This window comes from Labeo rohita, chromosome 21 (assembly GCF_022985175.1).
Source record: "Labeo rohita strain BAU-BD-2019 chromosome 21, IGBB_LRoh.1.0, whole genome shotgun sequence".
NCBI classification, from domain to species: domain Eukaryota; kingdom Metazoa; phylum Chordata; class Actinopteri; order Cypriniformes; family Cyprinidae; genus Labeo; species Labeo rohita.
Genome location: NC_066889.1, coordinates 6,017,014 through 6,041,513, shown reverse-complemented (window position 1 = coordinate 6,041,513; position 24,500 = coordinate 6,017,014). Strand labels below are relative to the sequence as shown.

Sequence of the window (24,500 nt, the reverse complement as noted above, 5' to 3'; positions counted from 1 at the left end):
GTGTTGCACATTTGTCAATGACAAAATTTGTGAAAACTGAATTTTTTTTTTTATTATTATAAAGAAGTTATCTCTATAATGTTTATTATAATATTTAAACATTGTTTAACTGTGTATACAGATGTCATAAATATTAAGAGACATGAACAAGAAATTTCTGGAGAGCAGAATAATTTGGGTTTTTAATCGACCCTCCCTGTGGGACGCCTAAATTTACTTCACCATTTTACAAACAAATCCTAATCTAATCATGGGAAACTATATATCGTTGGGAAGGTCTAAGACGCCTAAATAAATATTTTACCACTCTTTTGTGTTACAAATTATCTAGGAAAACTAATAGATTCATTTACGACAAGAATGCACCTAAAAAATCTTCATCATAACAGGAGTTCTGACCTTTGTCACAAAAAGACTTTCTTCGTTGCCTTTTTCCCTATCATGCAATATAACTCTTAAGAAATTAGATATCAACTGTAAAATTATATATCAATTTTAAAAATGTAACTATGTGCATTTTTATGTCTATGTTTAAGAAAGGGAGTGACAGTTAAAAGGTTAACTGATTCAGGATGTCTGACCTCAAACTCCCACTTAAAAACATTCGATGGTAACAGTCCATATCTACGTTTCCCACTTAAAATGGGCAATATCTTGATAATTATTAGCTGTGACTTTATGTTTACAAGTTTTTATTTATTTATTTTTAATTTCCAGTCATCCAGCAGCCCTAAGTAAGGTTAGTGCTGCCCTCTAGTGGGCTGGACCCCACAGAGAACCACTGCTTACCAACCTGTTTCTTTCTCACATTTAAGAACACTGCTCATCAGTAAATCATTTTTCAGGGCTGCAAAATATTTGTCAAAGCTTTAATTTTTTGAAAAACTTAGCTAAATCTGGTGATGAAATTGCGTGCGTTCCATTTAGGTCAACAAAACTGCTCCGGGTGTGAACTTCACGGTGTGTGTGTGTGTGTGTTTGTTGACTACTCACTGCTGTGTGTGTGCACTTGGATGGGTGAAATGCAGAGCACAAATTCACAGAGGCACCATACTTGGCCACATGTCACGTCTTTTCCTTTCCTTTCTTTAAAAGCTTTGACGTTTGAAGACAAAGTCAGGAGAAAAGTTACGTTGATGGAGTATGTAGCAAAAGCACAGCCTCAAAAACTGATGGCTTGTCATGATCATCATCAGAAGAATTGACACCAGAAAGGTAAATGACATAAGTAATTACCTTAAAGGAGAAGTCCACTTCTAGAACAACAATTTACAAATATTTTACTCACCCCTTGTCACCCAAGATATTCATGTCTTTCTGTCTTCAGTCGTAAAGAAATTATGGTTTTTGCGGAAAACATTTCAGCATTTTTCTTCATATAATTGACTTCAACTGTGCCCCCGATTTTGAACTTCCAAAATTTGAAGCTGTATGTTTAAATGCAGCTTCAAAGGGCTCTAAATGATCCCAGCCGAGGAAGAAGGGTCTTACCTAGCGAAACGATCGGTCATTTTTTTCGAAAAATAACAATTTGTATACATTTTAAGCACAAAAGCTCGGGTAGCACAGGTTCTCTGATGCGCGTCCACGGGTGTTCTTGAACGATTCGTTCATTTTGAACGAATCTTTAATGTGACTCGCGAAGAACGAGTCGTCTCTGGGAGTGATTCGTTCAGTCGCGCATGCGCAACATCCTATTAGGTTCTGTACTGGAACTAGTTCACCTGTTTCGAGTCTTCGGGTTTTACTAGTCGTTCGTTCATTTTATGGGGCTGTCACGTGATGCTAATTTTGCTCAAATGAACGAAATTACTTAAGAGACTCAAAGGTCCGAGTCGGTAAAATGATCCGAACTTCCCATCACTACTTACGAATCACGTGTAAGTTCATCGTCTGTGTGCTCCGGCTAAAAAAAGGTAGAGTATGGCGAAAAACTTCATCTTATTTACTCCTACAACTTCAGAATCGTCTGACACATTGTACCTTTTTGTTTGTAAACAGCGTTTGACTTGCTTTGCGCGTTCGCTTTGTAAACACTGGGTCTGTGGTTCCGCCTACATTTGGGGTGACCTTTGGACATGATTCAATAGTACGTAGCGTCGTGAACGTGCATGCCAGAACCTGTGCTACAGGAGCTTTTGTGCTTAAAAAGTATACACATTTTTATTTTCCGAAAAAAAATGACAAATTGTTTCGCTAGATAAGACCCTTCTTCCTCGGCTTTTTGAAGCTGCATTTAGACTACATTTTGGAAGTTCAAAATCGGGGGGCACAATTGAAGTCCATTATATGAAGAAAAATCCTGAAATGCTTTCCTCAAAAAACATAATTTCTTTACAACTGAAGACAGAAAGACATGAACATCAACATGACAAGGGGGTGAGTAAATTATTTGTGAATTGTTGTTCTGGAAGTGGTCTTCTCCTTTAATTACAGGATATTCTGGCATTATAAATCTGGAAATATTTGTGCCTGATTTGTGTGACAAACTAAAATGTGATTTTATTTGTCTACGATTTATTAGTCTTTTTCATTATCTTTAGACCACAAATTATGTTTTGTCTGATATAGATTCAGACACATTAAAACAACTAAAACTACAAAACAAATGAAATAGCCTACTGTGTTAACTGGAAAATACAAAAGGCTACTGAAGGGGAAAACAGTTCTTGACAGGGTGTCTAAAATCCTGAAATTATTACTGTCTTTTTATTGCTAGAATGTTGTATTTGCCTGACTTTTGTGAGTGCTGATCAGACAAGATTTTCAGTTGGTGACATTGTGAAGCTTATTTGCTTTTGCTGTCTTTTTTTAGTTTTATTTCACTGTCTTATCATCTCATCTCATTTAAGAATCATTTTGCCTTTTGAAGTGCCAGTGATTAACTTTAGGTGCCAAATCATCCATGCTTTTGCGAGCTGTTTTCCCTTTCTTCTGTTCTGTTACTTGGTGCTCCTTTGGTTAGTTTCTGGATGGTTCACAATGGTTTCTGCACTCTCATCAGAACCATCCAGAATTTAACCAAAACCCGGAGATGTTCTCTCTGCATAACTAGATCTAAAATACTAGCTTTAAACAAACATCTGTCCACTTGCGCTGAAAGTTTCATGATTTAACCAACTAGCGATCAAGACGCCTTTTAGCAGAACAAATACAGAATTAAGCATATAAAAATAAGTTAACTCTTTTTAAAAATAGAAAATGTAAGAAAAAAATAATAAAATGTGTTCAGTCACAAAGTCTTTAATCAGTTAAATTTACCGTTATAAATACGAAAATGCTCTATTTAATTCTTGCAATAAATAAAAAAATATATTTTTTGAAATGGTAACAATTAATTTAGTTTATGAAAAAAATTCAAAAAATGTTCAAAGGTTTGGGATCAGTACAATTTTTACTGTTTATTTAAAAAAGTCTTATTCTCATCAAGGCAGCATTTATTTGTTAAAAAATACAGTAAAAATTAATATTGTGAAATATTACAATTTAAAATAATGGTTATCTATTTTAATATACTTTAAAAATAACAGCAAAATATAAATATTTTGTAACAATTATGTATAAACAAACATTTATATTGTAGAAGCAACTTTGAAATAAAATATAAAACTGTCCCAGTTCGCCAGCAAGGCCCAGAAAGTTGGGATTTGAGGTCTATTGTGGACACGTTTTTGTATTTAATATTTCTTTTTTCAGAAATGATTAAAATAATGTCAGAATATTTTTTTGTTTCAACGTTTAATGTTAAATGGTTATAAAAAGACAAATAATTAATAAATTGAATAATAAATTTAAGTTTAAAATTTCAACAAAATCTGAACAAAAATATATTGTATTATTTATAGTCGATTTTTGAAGTCAATATAAACTCTTTAAGGTCTATTTAAATCAATTGTATCTTAAAAGGAGCATATGAGCGTGAGTGTCAGTGTTTTAGAGAGAGGTGCAGAGTCACGCACTTTGCCCATTGCACATGTCTATTGTTGTGTGCTGCTTGCTCAGCCGTTCTCTCTTCTGTTGTTATACCACAACAAATGGCATTGCTCTTCTACAACTAAAAGCCCCCTATACACTTTACGCAGTCTAACTGGCTTTTGGAAACTCAATTTCCCTTTTCAGCCCCAAAAAAACACATTTGGCCCCCCTTTTTTTGGAGTAACCAAATTCATGAGTGAGTCTCAGCATCCGAATGATGAAATGCCTAAAGGTCAGGTCTGGTCTCCTGGATTAGGGACTTGTGAACCGATCATTACGGTCATGACAGCCGTCCAGAGAGTTTGATTGTATGACAGCATTTGACAGAAATAATAGTTTTTCAAAAACATTTACTGGAGAAAGTCTTCTCTTACTGAACAATTTGTGATGTCTGAGGTACAAGAAGGTAAGCATGTAATCATTTATTATATTTCTATTTTCCATTGATGTTTTTTACAGTATAAGTTCATACTGCTATGAACTGTATCTGCAGTAATTAAAAATATATATATTTTCTTAAGTTCACTACTCTGACAGTGGTGTTGACTTAGCTAACATTTGATAATGTAATTCATTATATGTTGCTGAAATCATTGTGATATTATGCTTTTTTCCGTGTCATTGTTGATCATGATGAGTGATGTAATTTATTATTTTATCCCGGCTGTTATGGTTATAGGTTTAGTGGCTGGTTTGGAGCCAGAAGAAGAGGTGACAGATGTCGTATGTGATGAGTCAGATCTCAAAGATGGAGAGTACGTTCCATATAAATGCCAGTCATTTTTTTTAATAATGTGTATTATATTTTTAATATACATATTTATTTATGAAAGATTTTAATCTTTTATCAATGAAAACACACAAAAAATTCATGTTGAGCAACATTTAAAAGTCAATTAGAATTGTTTTCACTTACCTGTGGAAAATAGATTAGCATACAAATAGTTTCAGAGCGTTTTGATAATTCGTTTTTAAGGCTCTACATTTATTTTAAGTCATATGCTTTGTATGGTAGCCTAACACTTTAGTTTAGGGACCAATTTTCATTTTTAACTAGTTGCTTATTAGCATGCATATTCCTAGCATATATTGACTATTTGTAAGTAATTATCCACCTTATTTTTCAACGCGTAAGTAAGCTGTAGTCTGTGAATGTGCAAGATGCGCGGTTGCCAAGTCCGTGGTTTTCCCACGGAATTAGGCTACTTTAACATTGTTGCCACATGTTGTTTTTCATGTCCACAAGTTGAAGCAACCCCAGTAACGTGATTTTTAGCCCCTGGAATGCGAATTTCCACAGGAAGCTTGTATTTTACACCCCAGAACGTTTTTTTCTTGTGAAAACCTGGCAACTCTGGTGGGCAAACAAGGTAAATAGTGCTAATAACCAGAAGGATAACAAAGTGCGGTAAACAGTAAAACATTTTGTGCTACAAACCAGTTTGTTTATAATTAATATAATACAGTAAAATAATATGGGTAAGAAACACCAATTCGCAATATCAAGCAGCAAAACGAGCTGTTTTGTACAGATAAAAATAGCTGGAAGCAAATGACACCGGACGCCAATTTACAAATGGCTGAGCCGCTCTTGCGGGAAAAATAAGGTGGATAAAGCACATGTTAATGTTTTCTGTGTGTTAAATCCCTGAATCCTACGCAATATCTAAAACTACCTAACTATTAATAGCATTAACAGTAAATTAGGAGTTTATTGTAGCAAAAGTCATAGTTAATAGTTAGTTAATAGTGAGACTGTTGTAGGCTACTCACATTGTGTTGTTCTTGTGATCTAGTATGATGGAGGTGGAGGTTGGTGACCACAATGTTCTGCTGGTACGCTGTGATGGGGTGTACAGTGCCATCAGTAACCAGTGCACACACTATGGTGCTCCACTGAGCAAAGGTAGTGCATTACGAATCAGTTTGTTTCAATGTAAATCAAGCTTGGTGCCACTGGGTTCCATCTTCATAGATAAATAACATGGGAGAAGTAAAGCATTACTAGAAAAGTCTTGTGAGGTTGTAAATTTACAGTAGGTGTTTGCTTTTCTTCTGCAGGGGTGCTGTCAGGTCACAGGGTCCGCTGTCCCTGGCATGGTTCCTGTTTCAATGTGAAGACCGGTGACTTGGAGGAGTATCCTGGAATTGACTGTCTGCCTTGCCACAAGGCATGTATAAAAATTACAATGTACATTAAATTGTATTCTATTTTTTATTTAATATGTTAAAGTATAATATATATGTAAATGTTAGGTTATCTATTATACATTAAATATATAAAATTAGTCAGTAGTTAATGTTTTCATACACTACTGGCTAAAACTTTGGAATAATTTTTAATGATTTAAAATAGAAGTCTCTTGTTTTCACCAAGGCTGCAATATTTGATCAAATACAGTAAAAACAGTAATACTGTGAAATATTATTACAAATTAGAAGATCTGTTTCTTTTGGAATATAAAATGTAATTTATTCCTGTGATGCAAAGCTGAATTTTCAGTAGCTATTTCTGCAGTATTCAGTGTCATCACAATATGTTGATGCTCATAAAACATTTATTATTATTGTCAAGATTGAAAACAGATTTGCTGTTTAATACTACCAGTCAATAATTTGTGGTAATTAAGATAATAAAAAAAAAACCTTTATTCAGCAAGGACATGTTAAATTGATCAAAAGTGATGGTAAAGACATGTATAAAATTACAAAAGATTTAAATGTCAAATGCTTGTAATTAAACTTTCTATTCAACAAAGAATCTAGAAAATATTAAGATGTGAAAATATTAAAATAGATTATATTAAGAACCCTTATTAAGAATTAAGCACCAATTGTAATTTCTAATAATTGAGCAACAAATCAGCATTGACTTTAGAAGATCATGTGACACTGAAGACTGGAGTAATAATGCTGAAAATTCAGCTTTGTTAAAAAAAAAAAACAGATCTTATAAATTCAATAATATTTCACAATATTGCTGTTTTTAGTGTATTTTTCACCAAATAAATACAGCCTTGAGACTTCTTTAAAAAAACATTAAAATTTTTTTTTAAATATATTAGTCCGTTTTTAACATTTTTCAAAAAACATGTTTTTTTTGTGTTGTCATCTTTTTATTGTGTTAGTTAGTATTTTGAGTTATTCTTATTTAACCAAAACAACCCAATTGCAGTTTGATTGATATTACTTGGAATACAGAATAAAAAAACATGATTTTTGAAAATTATGAAAAAAACTGAGTTATCTGTTTTTGCAAATAAACTCTTCATATGTATATTTAAAAATATATTTTAAAAAATTCTGACCAATAGTGTACGTGCTAACATATTTAACTATTTTAATCTGTTATTGTCTTGACAGGTGAAAGTCGAAAACAACAAAGTTTATGTGTCTGTAAAGAAAAGGGTAAAGTACTTTGACATTTTATTTTCTAAATTACATGTATGAAATCCAAATCAGGACAATTCTGAGAGTCAAATGTTAAAAATCTTTATGTGCAGATCCAGGGTCAGCCTAAACGTATCAAATGGATGGGAGCCAGAGATCAAGCGGTGTCACATACTGTCATGCTCCTAGGAGGAGGTGAAAGAAAAATCTCTGATGTTTTTTTTTATTTGCTGTGTTTTATGTGGACAGTTTTAATGTTAATGTGTATTGTTGAGCACAGGCGCAGCCTCTTTAATGTGTGCTGAGACACTACGGCAAGAAAACTATGGCGGCAGGATTATTATGGTATCTAGAGATGACCTCCTTCCATACGACAAAACCAGACTCAGTAAGGTGAGGCACAAGATCTGTGAAAACTGGTGCTAGAATTGTTTTTGCAGAAGAAAGATGTTAAAATTGTTGTTGATCTGTTAACACGTTTGCAGCTGAGACTACATTCTGAATGACTGAATAATTCATTCACACAAGTGATTGATTCAGCTTCATTTGAAAATATTTTTACTGGAATGACTGACCTTAATGTCTAAAATATAGGTTATTCTGTCAACCTCTAGTTTATTGAGCTATATGTAAAAGTTATTACACACAAGGAAGAACAACATTTTTGTAACAACATATGCAAGAAGATAAGACCAGCCACAATGCGTTATTCAAAAAATTTGAGAAAGAAGACTGGTCTATACAGTTATACCATCATTACTGGTTACATGGTGGTTGGTCAATATGAAAAATGTTTAAACCTTTAATCTTAAATACCTAAAATAATATAAAAAATGTACAAAATCCTCTTTGAATGAATTTCACATGCGGTTTGAGATTAAACATTTGAGTCACACTTCAGTTTGGAAACCAGTTCTCACTGTTAACCAGCAATTAGCTATGACTTTTGCCTCAAGAAACTCCTAATTTGCAGCTTATTAATAGTTATAGTAAGCTAGTTGTTAAGGTAAGTTTTAAAAAAATTCTGCATTTTTCTTCATATAATGGACTGATATGGTGCCCCAATTTTGAACTTCCAAAATGCAGTTTAAATGCGGCTTCAAACGATCCCAAATGTGGTTGTAAACGATCCCAGCCGAGGAAGAAGGGTCTTATCTAGCATAACGATCGGTTATTTTCATTAAACAAATTTTTTAATTAAAACACAATTTAAATACTTTTTAATCACAAACTCCAAATCTTGCCTTTCTCTCCCTGAACTCTGTGTATTCTAACTCAAAACAGTTAGGGTATGTCGAAAAACTCCAATCGTATTTCATCCCTCAACTTCAAAAATCATTTTAAAATCATTCTACATCGCTGCAGAAGTACCGACCCAGTCTTTGCAAAGCGAACATGCAAAGAAGATCAAACACTCTTAACAAAAAAGGTAAAACATCGATATAGGACGATTTCGAAGTTGAGGGAGAACATGAGATGTTTTGAGAATTTTTTTTGAAAATGACCGATTGTTATGCTAGATAAGACCCTTCTTCCTCAGCTGGGATCGTTTACAACCACATTTGGGATTGTTTGTTTAAACTGCATTTTTGGAAATTCAAAATCGGGGCACCATATCAGTCCATTATATGGAGAAAAATGCTGAAATGTTTTCCTCAAAAAACATAATTTCTTTAAGACTGAAGAAAGAAAGACATGAACATCTTGGATGACAAGGATTAGTACATTATATGTGAATCTTTGTTTTGAAAGTGGACTTCACCTTTAATATTGAGAATTGGTCACTGAAGTGTTGCTGTTATTTGCAGTACAGCCCAAACTGGTTTGAGTCTGAGGAATATAAATACACTGCTTCCTAAGTAATATAAATCTCTACGTAAAGATATTTAAATAGCTATAGACTGTTACAAAACCAATATACATATGGTTTAGGTCTACTGAAATATTATGTCAAATTTTGTACTGTTACAAATGAACTTACTCTCTCACTATAGTTTTATATACACTGAAAAATGGCTTTGAAATTACTTTCACTCAGAAATTTCTGGTAAATTTCACAAATAATCTTAAGAAAATGACAAGTAACATCAACTTAAACATTAAACAGAGAGACTGAAGCAGTATTTTCTTGTAAAATGTACTCCAGTGATTTTTTTTACTGTGTAAAATTTTTTTACTGTGTATATTTTTTTCTTTTCAAATTTACAAAATTAAATCAGAATACGCTATATTTGTTTTAAAAAAGTATCAGGTTCCCATAAATACATTAAACAGCAGTCTTTTTAACACTGATAATAATAAAAAAATGTTTCTTGAGTACCAAATCAGCATATTAGAATGATTTCTAAAGGATCATGTGACACTGACAAATGGAGTAATGAAAAATTCTGCATGGCCATCACAGCATATCTATTTCACATTTTTAAAGGGGTCCTATTATGCTCTTTTACAAAGTCTTGATTTTGTTTTGGGGGTGTACTAGAACATGCCTTTATGCTTGGTGGTTCGAAAAACGCATTATTTTTCACATAATTTACATTATTACAATACCTTTTCTATCAGCCTGGCACAAATGGCTCGATTAGTTCCGGGTTTAATGAAGGCCCACCTTCCGAAAAACAAAATGTGTCGTGATTGGTTAGCTCTCCCACTGCGTTAGATGGTGTTTCAGTACTGCCACGCCTCTTGTCAAAGAAGCAAGTTCCATGTACAACTGTTATAGCGCAAGCTAGATTAAAGTGATTCTTACGTTTCAAATATGGATATTTTTCTTACAAAAATGCGTAGTTCACTACAGGAGGCCTTTATTGACCCGCCGGAGCTGTGTGAGGCACTTTTTATTATGGATGGATGCACTTTATTGGACTTGTTTTGGACTGATGAGGAGAAACACTTGTCTATGCCGTTTCAAAGCTTGGGAGTGCCAGGATAATTTTTAATATAACTCCGATTGCATTCGTCTGAAAGAAGGAAGTAGATCGCGGCCACTCTAATCAATGCTTGTATTTATAACAGTGGCATCTCTGCAGCGTGTTACAGCTCCGACGTGTCCACTTTAGCGAATGCTTGTGTTTATACCTGCCACGCTGTGGCTCGTTGAAGCGTCTCACCGGTGCATCGCTAAAGTTAGGCTAATCCCCCACCTCATCCCTACCCATCCCCCAACCGTTCGAATTTACCTAGGCAGGATTTATTTTAATGATATTCTAATGGGCCGCATTGTGACATCATAACATACGGAAAACAAACGCTCTAGTCCAAAGGAGCCGTTCATTGTAGTTTTTGAAAAAGGATTTTTTAAAAATGAAATATCTCCCTTTTGAGTGGACTTTGAGATTTGTAACTTTGTAGATCTTTTTTATGCCCAAACATACACACCACACACTGACTAAAATTTGTTAAAAAGCATAATAGGACCCCTTTAATGAAGTGATGGTAACCCATACTCAGAATTTGTCTTCTGCATCTAACCCATCCAAGTTAGTGCACACACATTAGGAGCAGTGAATAGTGAACACACAGCAGCCATTTTTGCTACGGCGCCCGTGGAGCAGCTGGGGGTTTGGTGCCTCACTCAGGGGCACCTCATTTGTGGGTAATGAGGGTAGAAGAGAGCGCTGTTCATTCACTCCCCCCACCTACATTTCCTCCCAGTACTGAGAATTGAACTTTTGTGAGATCTGAACCATTAGGTCACAATCATGTCCCAAAATCATTATGCACAGGACCTTCTGTGCATAAAGCAGATAAAATCTGTTAGTTATTATTTACCCCAATCTTGTTTTAGATAATGAATGCTGAAAGCGACAGCCTCCTAATGAGAAGAATGGAATTTTTCCACAAGTACGATATTGAGGTCTGGCTGAAAAAAGAGGTGAGAGTAAATCTTGTGTTCGCTCTCATTTACACCAATATTTATACCAGGAATCATATGACAATCTCAGAGTTGTTCTTTGTGCAGGCTTTATCAATAGATACAAATAAGAAAACGGTGGCATTTGATGATGGCTTAATCCAGGGCTATGATCAAATCCTTATTGCAACAGGATGCAGGTAGGTCTGATGATATAGTGCTTTTTATGATAAATGTCATAATACAATATTATTTTTCATCTTTTACTCAACTTTGGTCCATGCAAAACTTTTTGTTCTTCAGAGCAAAAAATCTAGACTGCCCTGGTGTGGACCTGGAAAACGTGCTAATGCTGGAAACACCAGAGGATGCCCGGTGCATCCACTATGCCTGCATGGGCTGCAGGACAGTCGTTGTGGGCACTTCCTTCGTTGGTACACACACATTCACCCCCCCTCTGTCTCCTTGCCATATGCAAAGCTAATGTTATCAAATGATTTCTGGATAAATAGTGCAATGTTTGAAGTGTATTCTTCATGCAAAGCTATAACTTCTGAGAACTTAAAAATATAGTGCATGAGCAATATGAAGAAATACCCCCTATAATAACTAATTTATTGTGTCTGGCATTGAAGGCATGGAAGTGGCTGCCTATATGATAGATATGGCCAGTAGTATCACGATCATTGGAAGCAGTGAACTCCCCTATCAGAAGACTCTAGGCCCAGAGATTGGAAAGGTCACCATGATGGTAAGGCCAATACAACCATCTCAGTCATACCAATATCAAATATGTGCTTAATGATTATCTTTTTACTTTGATTTGTTTGTTCTTTAAGATGCTGGAAGAGAGAGGGGTGACGTTCTACATGAATGACGCTGTTGCAGAGGTTCAAGGCGAAAATAGGAGGGTAAAGTCAATTGGCTTGTTAAGCGATGACGTAATGCGTCCATTGAACGCACCAACGAACGCTGTTTCTGGGTCCAAACCCCAACTCATTTCACTTGAGAATATCTCAGCAGCCGTTTATGAGCACTTTTTATTCGTATTAAACATTTAAGCTAAACGTTTTCAAATTTACGGTGTACACTACAGTCTCCGTGCTCACAGCGTCCCAAACACAAATAATGTTTATATTTATTTGTTTATTTATATTTATATTTTCATTGTATGGCTATCTGGGATTTCGGTATGGAGTTAAAGGGTAGGATTATAATTTTTTGGTAATATTATATCACATTGTGAGTGTATAATTAGTACTGTTTGTTGTTTTCTCGTGTCATCTGATATACTGTTTGGACCCGGAAGTCACGGAAGAGGTGACGCTTGACGTCAGACTTAACAAGTTCAAAAATGTTTTTTTTTCCCCCAAAAACAACACATTAGTCCTTTTTTTAGAAGTTAATTGACTGAATTAAGTAAACTTAACTGGATGATCGTCTTATTAACAGAATTTCCATTTTTTTTCACAGGTTAAGGCTGTGAAATTGAGGAGCGGTATCACTATTCAAGCCGATTTGTTGATAGTTGGAATTGGTATGTACAGTTGTCCAACTGAGCACAAAGTACTTCTTCAATTTAAATACTTTGAACAACAGTTTTGTGCTCTCATCTCTCCAATTATCTCCACATAAGGTGTCAATCCCAATTCAGAGTTTTTAAAAGGGAGTCCAGTAAGGATGGATTCTAAGAACTATGTAATTGTGGATAAGGTAAGTTTTTTTTTGACCAGTTTCCTTGAGCTCAAACAATCATCTTACACTTTCAAAACCTTTAATCGTGTCTCTGTCTTTCTAGTACATGAGGACCAACATAACAGACGTCTACTGTGCAGGAGATCTGACCTCCTTTCCTCTCAAAATGGCAAAAGGCCAGAATGTGAGCATTGGTCACTGGCAGGTAGCGCAGGCACATGGTAATTAAAGATGTGTATATCTACTGATTTTGCCAACTTTTAGGAGTATATTAAGATATAGACACCTTAAAGCTAATAGACATGAACTAAAAGACTTACAGGAGAAGTTCACTTCCAGAACAAAAATGTACAGATAATTTACTCACCCCCTTGTCATCCAAGATGTTCATGTGTTTCTTTCTTCAGTCGTAAAGAAATTGTTTTTTGAGAAAAACATTTCATGATTTTTCTCCATATAGTGGACTGCTATGGTGCCCCGATTTTGAACTTCCAAAATGCAGTTTTAATGCCGCTTCAAAGGGCTCTAAATGACCCCAGCTGAGGAAGAAGTGTCTCATCTAACGATATTTTCTGAAAAAAAAAATTACAATTAATATACTTTTTAATGTCAAATGCTTGGCTTGTCTAGCTCTGCGTGAACTTTGTATTCCGGCTTAAGGCAGTTAGGGTATGTTGAAAAACTCCCATCTCATTTTCTTTTCCAACTTCAAAATCATCCTACTTCGATGTTTTACCTTTTTTTTGTAAAGGGCATTTGATCTTCTTTGCATGTTCACTTTGTAAACACTGGGTCGTTACTTCTGACGAAGCATTTGAGCTAAAAAAGAATATAAATTGTAACATTTTTTTAGAAATTAACCAGTCGTTTTGGTACATAAGATTGTTCTTCCTCGGCTGGGATTGTTTTGAAGCTGCATTGAAACGGCTATTTTGGATGTTCAAACTCACGGGCACCATAGAAGTCCACTATATGTAGAGAAATCCTGAAATGTTTGCCTCATAAAACATGCTGAATGACAAGGACAATGCTGAATGAGTAAATTATCTTTACATTTTTGTTCTGGAAGTGAACTTCTCCTTTAAATACATAATTGTACAACTGTGGTGATCAAATTGCTTTGATATCATTATAAAATTTGCCTTATTAGGAAGGATTGCAGCCTTAAGCATGTTGCACAGAGAGGTGGAGCTAAACATAGTGCCATTCTATTGGACCGTCCTGCTGGGCAGAACTATTCGATATGCTGGTGCGCCCTTTTAGCTTGGGAACTCATACATGCTTTACAGATTGTAAAATACAGCTATATATGTAATTATGTCCTTCTTTTCCATTATTAATAGGGTGTGGGGAGGGATACACTAAGATGGTGCTGAAAGGGAAATTTGAGAACATGAAGTTTTTGGCACTTTACCTCAAGTAAGAAGCTTTAGGTTTGTGAACCCATTCTTTATATCTGTTTTCTCTTCAAAGCTTGAAATATTGTCTATGTGCTTTTAATTGCAGGGATGAGGAGGTGGTGGCTGCAGCAGGATTGAATGTTGAACCGGCTGTCTCTGTGGTGGCAGAAAGGTTGGCACAAGGAAGAGTGATTACACAGGCAGAAGCAGAGTGAGTGAGAAATCAAATTTAGTTACAGTATATATGAAAATACAGATATCCTTCATTGTAGTTAAAGGATTAGTTCACCCAAAAATGAAGATTCTGTCATAATTACTCAGCCTCATGTCGTTCCAAACCCGTAAGACCTTCGTTCATCTTCGGGAACACAAATTAAGATATTTTTGATGGAATCTGAGCTTTCTGACACTATATAGACAGCAACTAACATTTCAAGGTCCAGAAATATAGTAAAGGTACTAAATCCTCTGCTTGTAAACTTTTAGGCTTGTAAGTCACAACGTATCCGGGTTCTGCGTCAGCAGCACCACACACATATCTCCTGAACGCGTGTCTGACATGGAAGAGAAGAAATTGTTGAACAAAGTTGTTATTTTTGTTTTCTTTGTGCAGAAAAAATATTCTTGTAGTTTCATAAAATTAAGGCTGAACCACTGATGCCACATAGATTATTTTAACGATCTCCTTACTACCTTTCTGGGCCTTGAATGTGGTAGTTGCGTTCAGATCATTTATTCATCAATGATTGTATTCATCTTTCTAAATAACCAATACAACCAAAGAGTCGAGGTTTGGCTGGTTAGCTTGAGCCTAGGCCACACTAACCCAAAAGAAAAGCATTCTTATGCCTTTTAAAAAATCAAATATTGCGGCAAATATTGTTAATATTTAATTAAAGTTTAGTAGTACATTTTTTACAGAACTAATGAAGACATTATTTTCCTATGGTCCCAAAGTGATTAGTCACTTTATTCCAATGTTTATCCTAAAGTGTGTATACTTTGCTCAGTATATATACTACATATTGCATAAATAGTATAGTATGGTAGTATGGTACACTCTCAGAAATAAAAGGGTACAAAAGCTGTCACTGGGGTGGTACCACTTATCTATATATAATGTTCTCTATTATAGATCAGTGGGTGGTACCCTTTCAAAATCTACATCTTTGTATCTTTTTACCTCTTAAAGAAGCATACTGGGACCTTAAAGTTAGATTTTAGTAAGTAAAGTGTGCATATTAATAACAAATTGGTACATATTAGTACCTGTTAAAAGGCTACCCTGTTGAAAAAAAACAGCATAGTTAGGCATGTTTTGAAGCATGGCAGCTGGTTTGAGCTGGTTTAAGCTGGTCCTGAGCAGGAGCTAGTTGCTTAGGACCAGCACATTACCAGCTTAAACCAGCTCAAACCAGCTGCCATGCTTCAAAACATACCTAACCAGCATTTTCTGAGAGTGTAGTATGCTATTCCGAACAATGGCTGCATCTGAAATCACATACTTCCATACTATATAAACAGTATGTAAAAAGAGTAGTATATCCGAATTCACAGTATTTTTAAAACAGCAGGCTGTGTGGAAATATCCGAATGACTCAGTATTTCCACTTCTAATGAACGCTTTACTATCCCATGAAGCCATGGGAAAAGATTTGTGAATAGCAATGAAGTGACTCAACTGACACTGGTAGATCACATAACAGTGACAACATGGTGAATGTAGTACATCCAGATTTCATCTATACTACATACAATTAAACACACTTTTATAGCACACACTGCAGCTAAATTCGGTTGTCAGTTCACCTTTTACTCCTTACACACACAATTTACTGAAATACGGCCATATACACACTGCAAGTTTCAGGAGTGACAACCGCATTTAATTGTGGGGGTGACCAAAAACGCATATTTCTCATATCTGCAACAGACCACCTTATTAACTCCAGAAAGTGCCTAGCTTTATGAGCTAAGACCAAACAACATGCCTAAAAGCGCTTATATATGTAAAAATGAGGATATGGCAACACTGCAAGACAGAGCTCTCTTAAGCAGCCTTCCAGTAATAAACAAAACATAGCACGTCTATCAGTGGTAGTTCAGTTAAAATCGATGGACAAAAAGAGTCTTTAGCCAAAAATGGCAGATACCAAATGGCTAAATTCTTATTAACTCCCACAAGACGCCAAAATGATGCGGCCATTTAAATGTGGGGGTCAGTCCCGTAAATTATCGTTCCATGTGTATACAGAACAGCAGTCACCCAGCTAACAATTTTTGGTTCCCAGAGGAACAACAGGGAACGTTCTTGGGAACGTTCTGGGAACCAAACACTAACGTTCCCAGAACGTTCCCTGTTGGTTAGACAGGAAAGTTTTATTAATGTAAATAGAACGTTCCCTGTAGGTTAGGGGAACGTTCTGTGCACCTACTGGGAACGTTCCGGGAATGTTTCCGCAGCGTTCTGAGAACATTTCCAGAACGTTCCCAGTAGGTTCCCAGAACGTTCCCCTAACCTACAGGGAATGTTCTATTTACATTAAGAAAACTTTCCTGGCTAACCAATAAGGAATGTTCTATTTATGTTCCTAGAAGGTTTCCTGAAAGTTCTCTGAAGGTTCACAGAATTTTCTCCTAACCTATTCACTCCAATACCGCTGCTGTACGTGAACACTCCTGCGTCCCGTAGCACTCCCGCATCTGTAACCATAGCAACATTTTGGCATCTTGCAGGAGTGGATAAGAATTTAGCCATTCAGTATCTGCCATTTTTTGGCTAAATACTCTTTTTGTCTGTCAATTTTAACTAAACTACTGCTAATAGACGTGCTGTGTTTTGTTTAGGCTGCTTTAGAGAGCGCTGTCTTGCAGTGTTGCCATGTCCTTGTATTTACGAGCACTTTTAGGCATGTTGTTTGGTCTTAGCTTATAAAGCTAAGCACTTTATGGGGTTAATAAAGTGGTCTGTTGTGGATATGAGATATATTTTTTTTTTTTGGTGTTCAGTTCAGCTCCGTACACACTGTGTAGAATTCCTGTAAATGCGGTTGTCACTACCTGTATTTTTCAGGTGTTAATGCGGTTGTTGAATGCAGTTGTCAGTCCCATATTTTAGTGAATTATGTTTGTACAGAATGTACAAGGTGAACTGACAACCGAATTTCGCTGCTGTGTGTACATGGCCGTACAGGTAGTGACAACCGCATATGCAGAATTCTATGCAGTGTGTACGGAACTGAACTGAACAACTAGTTTTTAATTATGGATTTAAACGTGCATCAGAAATGTGTCTTTGTATTGTGAGATAGAAAATAAGAGTGGGAGTCTTAACTTTAGCACATTTTGACACGGGGCAGGTTGCGCTCACTTGCAGTAAAGTATCAGTGTTGCCAGATCTTCATAGACAAAAACAAACAAGGACAAGCACAAAAAAAAAACAAAAAAACACCCAAATGCTTCATAACACCAAAAAAGCATATATCTCATATATGCAACATACCACTTTACCAACTCTATAAGTTGCCTAACTTAATGAGCTAAGACCAAACAACATGCCTAAAGTGCTTGTAAATATGAGGACATGGCAACAATGCAAGACAGCACTCTCTAAACTAGCCACCCGATCAGTGGTAGTTTAGTTAAAATTGACGGACAAAAAGAGTCTTTAGCCAAAAAACAGTTTAAATTTTACTGCTGTTCCGCACACACATGGAACGATAATTTACGGAACTCACTCCCGCATTTAAATGCGGACGTCACTTCTGAAACTTGCAGTGTGTACATGGCCAATGAGTAATTACTTATTCAAAAGTAACTACTCAGAGAGTATGCGATTTTGGACGCAGCCAGTGAGAAGGAAAAAGCCAGTCATTTGATCTCAAAATGGCTGCCACCATGAAGGAGGCACCACCCTTACGGTGTTTAAACATTTTTCTGTGAAACTGATATGGATTCTTCTTCTGGTGTGAGTGTACATCATTTTAAACATTTGTTGAGATACTGATCAAAAACATTTCTTCAGATATAAAACTGTTTACGTAGAAAAATACTAAGCGCTCCTTTAAAGTGGTTAAAGTGAACACATACTGCCAGAGCTCTGTTGTATTGTAAATGTTTTTACTGAGGTTTTCTTTCTTTTAAAGGTCAGATGACCTTAGCTGGCTGAAGCTGCAGCCCATGTGACCACTGACAACAGTTTGAACTCCAAATGATCAGAATTCAGCCATTCTGCCCACAGTCTATCCCATCCAATCATGCCTTTACTCAGAAGATGTTTTTTGTAACATTTATAAAGGCCAGTGCATTACAGTCTGTCTCTTCAACAGCGTTGTACACAGTTCAGAGTTTGCCATTTTAACACTGATATTCAGAGAGGACAACTACTACCCACATACGACTATGAAAAGTGAGAAGCTTTTATTCTGTTTATGCTGTAGCTCTCTCAGCTTCCAAATTAAATTAGCAATTTTCAGATCCACTTTTCTAAATGTGAACACAATTCTATATTGATTTTAATTAGTATTATTCATTTAGATAACATATTTAGGAATTGATGGATCTAGGTGGCGTAGTTGGTCATCAAGCTGTGAAATGGAGCATGGGCAGTGGAAAAATAGACAATCACTGAGCGCACATCCAATCATAGTGCTTAGGAGGATTAGATGAACACTGAACAAGGGATGCTGAATGTGACGGTGGTCACAAAAGGGAGAGCATATATAATAGAGCTGGACAAACATGTTACAAAAGGGCATTTTACAAAAGAAATGCTGAGCTGCTCTCTTATATCGCCTCTTATTCTCTCTCTTCTACCACGCAACCCAGTTTTCCATCCCAAATCCTCATAACTCACGACTGTTCTTATCAGCAAGAATTTGTGCAGAGATATATGGGTCATATACGACAGTCCAAATCCGGAGGTGAAATGTGGGCCATGAAATACAGCTTAGGCCTTAAGAAGCTGTATAAGCAGAGAACCAAAAAGATCCTTTTATCAAGTAAAAGTCTATCTAACATTATCTAACATAATCACTTTGTTAGGTGGACTGCCTGTAGTTTTTATTTTGAAAAGAAAAACAACACATTTTATTGCTATAAATAAGAGGGAGCAATGATCCAAAAAAGGCACGCTATTTAGAAACTAGAAGAGGTGAGAAAAAGTTTTGCTGTACTGACATTTTGACATTCTGTACAGACTGATACTGCTAACAAGAACAATATTATTTTTAGTGTGATCCATGCTGGTCCAGTTTTTTTCTATCAGGAAGCATGTTGTGGTACTAATGCATTATTAATGACATGCAAATAGTTATCCACTACAGCAAGTGAAATCAGGTTGGCAACCTAACAGTTTCAGTTTATATTGTTATACATTACTGTTTATTATACATCATAGTAAGGAATGTACACACGAGTCTCCATTATAACAGGCAAAGACAGTCACACACAAGGCTGTTTTTATCAGAACATACAATGTGCTGCAAAGCAAGTGTATCATTTGCACTGGTTGGGCAGTTTTAGTCACTGTTACTCATTCATGGTTCATTGTCTTGTTTTTTTACTCAGTTTAAAAATATAGCACATTTGTCATACTCAATATCTGTAACCTTTAAAGAGCAATAAATGATGTTTTACTGGTTTGGACTTCTTTACTTTCATGCACAGCATGAATAGATATCAACATTATGGTAGCAATTTGTTTTATACATCAGTGTGAATATATAAGTTTGGGGTTGATAAGATTTTTAAAAATGTCTCTTAAAGGGTTAGTTCACCCCAAAATGAAAATTCTGTCATTAATTACTCACCCTCATGTCATTCCAAACCTGTAAGACCTTTGTTCATCTTTGAAACACAAAGTAAGATTTTTTTTTTTTTAATCCGGGAGCTTTCTGAGCCTGCATAGACAGCAACACAACTACCATGTTCAAGGCCCAGAAAGGTTGTAAGGACATCAATAAAATAGTCCATGTGACATCAGTGGTTCAATTGGCATGTTATAAAGCTACAAGAATATTTTTGGTGCAATTTCTTATTTTTCTTCTCACAGCTTTATAAAAGTTGAATCACTGATGTCACATGGACTATTTTAATGATGTCCTTACTACCTTTCTGGGCCTTGAATGTGTCAGTTGTGTTGCCGTCTATGCAGGGTCAGAAAGCTCTCGGATTTCATAAAAATTTCTTAATTTGTGTTTCAAAGATGAACGAAGGTCTTACAGGTTTGGAATTATAAGAGAGTGAGTAATTAATAGTTTTCATTTATTTTAAAAACAGAATTTCAGAAATTGTTATAATGCGCTTATTTGGTGCTGAAGTAACACTTATTAAAGGCACAATATGTAAGATGTTTTGATTAAAATATCCAAAAAACACTAGAACAGTGTTATATTTTTTTCTGACTTGTGTACTTACATTATCCCAAATGTTTCCAAGAATGTTTAAATCCAGATAAATAAGCAATTTTAACAGACCGTGTTGTTGCATCGCCTGCCAATGACGCCGTACACCCTCGATTTTCCGTTTTTATTTTGGAAACCCCAAAGCCACTTAAGACAATATGTTATGGATTTTATTAGACAATTGACGAACGCACAGAGTAACATTATAACAGAACTTTCAACACACTCAAATGTATCAGGTATGACAAAACAGTGCTGTTTTATCGACTTAATATCAACTGTTTTAATGGCATAATAAAAGCTCTGCTGATTTCGAGCCATGTATCGCACTCATCCATCATTAGCAATTGCTCCAGCGTCCTTGTTTTGCTTTCACGACTTTCAGCTCCACCCTGCTTCACACTACAGTGACTTTAATAAGTCTTTAATGCATTAGCTCATCCATGAACATGAATTCTGCCTGAGTCCCGACGGATTGCATCGGCTGTGGGGATAAAGACTACAACTCCCATGTTACGCCTTTGGTTTTTTGTTTGTTTTGAATATGCGCCCTCTAGAGGTGAAAACTTACATATTGTGCCTTTAATATTAATTTATTTTTAAATAATGTTTAAAACAGTTATATTGATCTAGAAAGTGTTCTTTTTTAAATGCTGTGATGAATAGAACATTCCAAAGAACAGCACTTGAACTATACCATTGTAAACGAACAAAAGGCAAATTCCTCCTAAATTCCCTCCATGTGAGAGTATCCACATACAAGAGAAATTATATAGCACATTCAGGTCTAAAGAATTTTCTCACTGCAGTTATGTTAATATCACCGTAATCAGCTTTTAAACACAATCTGTTCATATCTAATAGACTGATTATAAGGCTTCATGCATTATAATTTCTTCATGCTAAAACTCCAGGCTTGTTTCTTATATTTAGTTTTGAAGAGTTTGAGTCTATGCTTAAACCTGTTTGAGTGTTTTGTAGAAAAGCCTGTCTTGATGCCATATAACGTTTACGGCGATTGGCTCTGTAGACCTCCAACCGCTGAGCCTCTGCACTGGGGTCTTCCAGAGCTCCTTCCCACCTCAAGCTGTCCTGTTCAATGTGAGTCAAATCAGATTTGTCCTCCTCTGTTGGAACCACTTCTGACACACCCTTGGGATTTTTGGATTTGCTGCTTTTTCGTTCTTTGGCTTTCGCCTGACCTTTGCTCTGAGCATCACTCATCTCTCCGTTGGTCCACTGCTCTGTCTGGAGTTTCTCTAGAGGAAGGTCAGACGGGTAGATGGATTACGAGTTAATCTCCCAGCACAGAGAAAACACAGGAGGTTTAAAATATATCACAGTGCTTCAGCTATTACCTACTAGTCAACTACTGAAGGAAGCAACTATCAATCAACACAGGTAAAAAACTGTTAAAGACGGACTGTAGTAATAAATGTTTCAGTTATTTAGTTAAATTTCTATTCCTATTCAATTATGCCTTGTTTTGGCATAAAATATCTAAACATTCTTGATAAAGTTCATTTAAACTACAAATTATATTTACACTTTTAGACAGTGTCTAAATGTCAATGTGTTTTGCTTTTTTTAACCCCATTGGCAGATTGTTTTTTTGTTGTTTTAGGCATAAACCTTATAATTTAAAGGGATATTTCACCTAACAATCAAATTTCTGTCATTGTAAGACACTGTAAGACCTTCATTCATTTTCAGAAAACAAATTAATATATTTCTGATGAAGTCCGAGAGCTTTCTGATCCTGCATAGACAGCAACGCAACTGACATGTTCAAGGCCCAGAAAGGTAGTAAGCACATCGATAAAATGTCCATGTGACATCAGTGGTTCAAATGCATTTTATGAAGCTACGAGAATACTTTTTGTGCAAAAGTAATGATTTTATTCAATTCTTCTGGGCCTTGAACGTGGTAGTTGCATTGCTGTCTACGCAGGGTCAGAAAGCTCTCGGGTTTTATCAAAAATATTGTAATTTGTGTTACGAAGATCAATAAGGTCTTACAGGTTTTATTAACAGAGTAATTAATGACAAAATTTTCATTTTTGGCTGAACTATCTCTTTAAAGGCATATGTGACCCTGGATCACAAAACCAGTCATAAGGGTCAATTTTTTAAAATTGAGACATCATCTTTCCACTGATGCATGGTTTTGTATGTATGACAATATTTGGCCGAGATACAACAGAAAATCTGGAATCTGAAAAAAATCTAAATATTGAGAAACTTCTTAGCAATGCATATTACTAATCAAAAATTGAGTTTTGATACATTTTCGGTATGAAAATTTACAAAATATCTTAATGGAACATGATCTTTATTTAATATCCTTATGATTTTTTGGCATGAAAGAAAAATTGATCTTTTTGACCCATACAACGTATTTCTGGCTATTGCTACAAATACACCTGTGCTACTTAAGACTAGTTTTGTGGTCCAGGGTCACATATGTTTACACAAAAAAACAACTTCTGTCATCATTATTACCCTGATGTCGTTCCAAATCTTTATGAATTCTGTTGAACACTTAAGATATTTTGAAGAATAACCAAACAGTTTTGGTTGCCACTGACTTCCGTTGTATGGACCAAAAAACAAAATTGAGGAATTTCTCAAAATGTCTTCTTTTATGTTCCACAAAAATAGGTCATACAGGTTTGGAACAATATGAGGGTAAGTAAATCACAGAAATTTCATTTTTAGATGAATCTCTAAGTCTTGTTATTTCATATAATATGACAGGATTCAAAATCTCTCAGCTCCAGTTGTTTTTGCAAACCAACTCACCTGAATCCCTTGGTTGGTTAATACCATTCCTCGATTTCTTTTTCTCCTTTGTTGTGTCTTTCCTCTTCTTTTTGCTCTCTTTCATTGTGGCACTCAAAGGTGGGACGTGAAACTCTTTTTTAACTGAAATCTCCTCTCGCATGTTTGTTGTTTGAGAAGCGCCTTTAATCCTTCTGTCTCTAAACGATGCCATATTTTACCCTCACATTACTTACTGACCTACTTTCATTTTAAATTTACTTTAAACCATTTTAAATTAAAATAGATGTTATTACAATATTTAATTTTAAGATTCAAAACAAACGATCCATAATTCGCTAGTTAGTACCGCGAAAAACTCGTTCTAGCAGAATGAAGGTCGTTTAAGCGTGATGACGCATCTCCATGGGAACAGAACTCCTCCTATGTGCCAAGCAGGAGTGGTGGAGAACAGTCTGGCATTCATACATACATATCTGAGGTAACTAGAGATATTTAACACTTGCAATGCAGTATCACTCATAATATCTAGAACGTCTGATCACCATTTCCTTCATTAGATTGGTAGAGAACCAATTAATAGAATTCAAGTGTGAATAGAAGCAATAAATATTCTACTCAAAAGTGATCATACGACCTGTTTTTTGGCTCAGACACTGACTCTATACTTAGAACAAGGCCATCAGTTAGAAAGAAGAACATGGTGCTGGACAGCCAAACTTAGTAACAGCAATAAAGGTTACAGAGGGGAATCATAAGGAGAAACAGCAGCCAAACATTTTTACTGACATTTTCATTTACAAACGCAGACCCTTTGTGTTTCTGCTTATTTAGGGTATGTGTGCTTCTTTGTTTTTTCAACATCATGAATGTTTTATTGTGTACCTGTTTTACAGTTTATTTTATTAAAATTAACTTCAGTGGAAAAGAACTTCGGGGGATGTTCAGTAAACTTTCACATGGACCGATGATTGGCTGGAAACGGATCGTCCCTGAGCAGGG

The 24,500-nt window shown here is 35.6% G+C and overlaps 2 protein-coding genes across 2 annotated transcripts; one reads left to right on the top strand and one right to left on the bottom strand.

Annotated features, from left to right (window-relative positions):
• Nucleotides 1-857: 857 nt before the first annotated feature.
• On the top strand, nt 858-19,800 carry aifm5 (apoptosis inducing factor mitochondria associated 5). The gene is made up of 20 exons (XM_051093551.1): nt 858-960; nt 1,096-1,215; nt 4,655-4,730; nt 5,772-5,881; nt 6,037-6,146; nt 7,339-7,383; nt 7,479-7,560; nt 7,646-7,758; nt 11,153-11,239; nt 11,327-11,418; nt 11,522-11,652; nt 11,854-11,969; nt 12,058-12,129; nt 12,692-12,755; nt 12,855-12,931; nt 13,017-13,134; nt 14,064-14,162; nt 14,257-14,332; nt 14,420-14,524; nt 18,459-19,800. Exons 4-20 carry the CDS (start codon nt 5,773-5,775, stop codon nt 18,496-18,498), a joined length of 1,536 nt encoding a protein of 511 aa, XP_050949508.1. The 5' UTR covers nt 858-960; nt 1,096-1,215; nt 4,655-4,730; nt 5,772; the 3' UTR covers nt 18,499-19,800.
• Nucleotides 19,801-20,472: 672 nt separating this feature from the next.
• c21h17orf97 (chromosome 21 C17orf97 homolog) lies at nt 20,473-23,915 on the bottom strand. Its single transcript, XM_051093554.1, has 2 exons — nt 23,520-23,915; nt 20,473-21,976 (listed from the first exon to the last, which is right to left on the bottom strand). Exons 1-2 carry the CDS (start codon nt 23,710-23,712, stop codon nt 21,615-21,617), a joined length of 555 nt encoding a protein of 184 aa, XP_050949511.1. The 5' UTR covers nt 23,713-23,915; the 3' UTR covers nt 20,473-21,614.
• Nucleotides 23,916-24,500: the final 585 nt, after the last annotated feature.

What these genes read in the sequence shown, in the direction of transcription:
- aifm5 (XM_051093551.1), top strand. Translation starts at nt 5,773, where the DNA reads ATGATGGAGGTGGAGGTTGGTGACCACAATGTTCTGCTGGTACGCTGT. An exon ending in ATGTGTCTGTAAAGAAAAGG is followed by an intron (nt 7,384 to 7,478) that starts GTAAAGTACTTT and finishes CTTTATGTGCAG; the next exon opens with ATCCAGGGTCAGCCTAAACG. An exon ending in TTCAAGGCGAAAATAGGAGG is followed by an intron (nt 12,130 to 12,691) that starts GTAAAGTCAATT and finishes TTTTTTTCACAG; the next exon opens with GTTAAGGCTGTGAAATTGAG.
- c21h17orf97 (XM_051093554.1), bottom strand. Translation starts at nt 23,712, where the DNA reads ATGGCATCGTTTAGAGACAGAAGGATTAAAGGCGCTTCTCAAACAACA. An exon ending in TAACCAACCAAGGGATTCAG is followed by an intron (nt 21,977 to 23,519) that starts GTGAGTTGGTTT and finishes ACCTTCCTCTAG; the next exon opens with AGAAACTCCAGACAGAGCAG.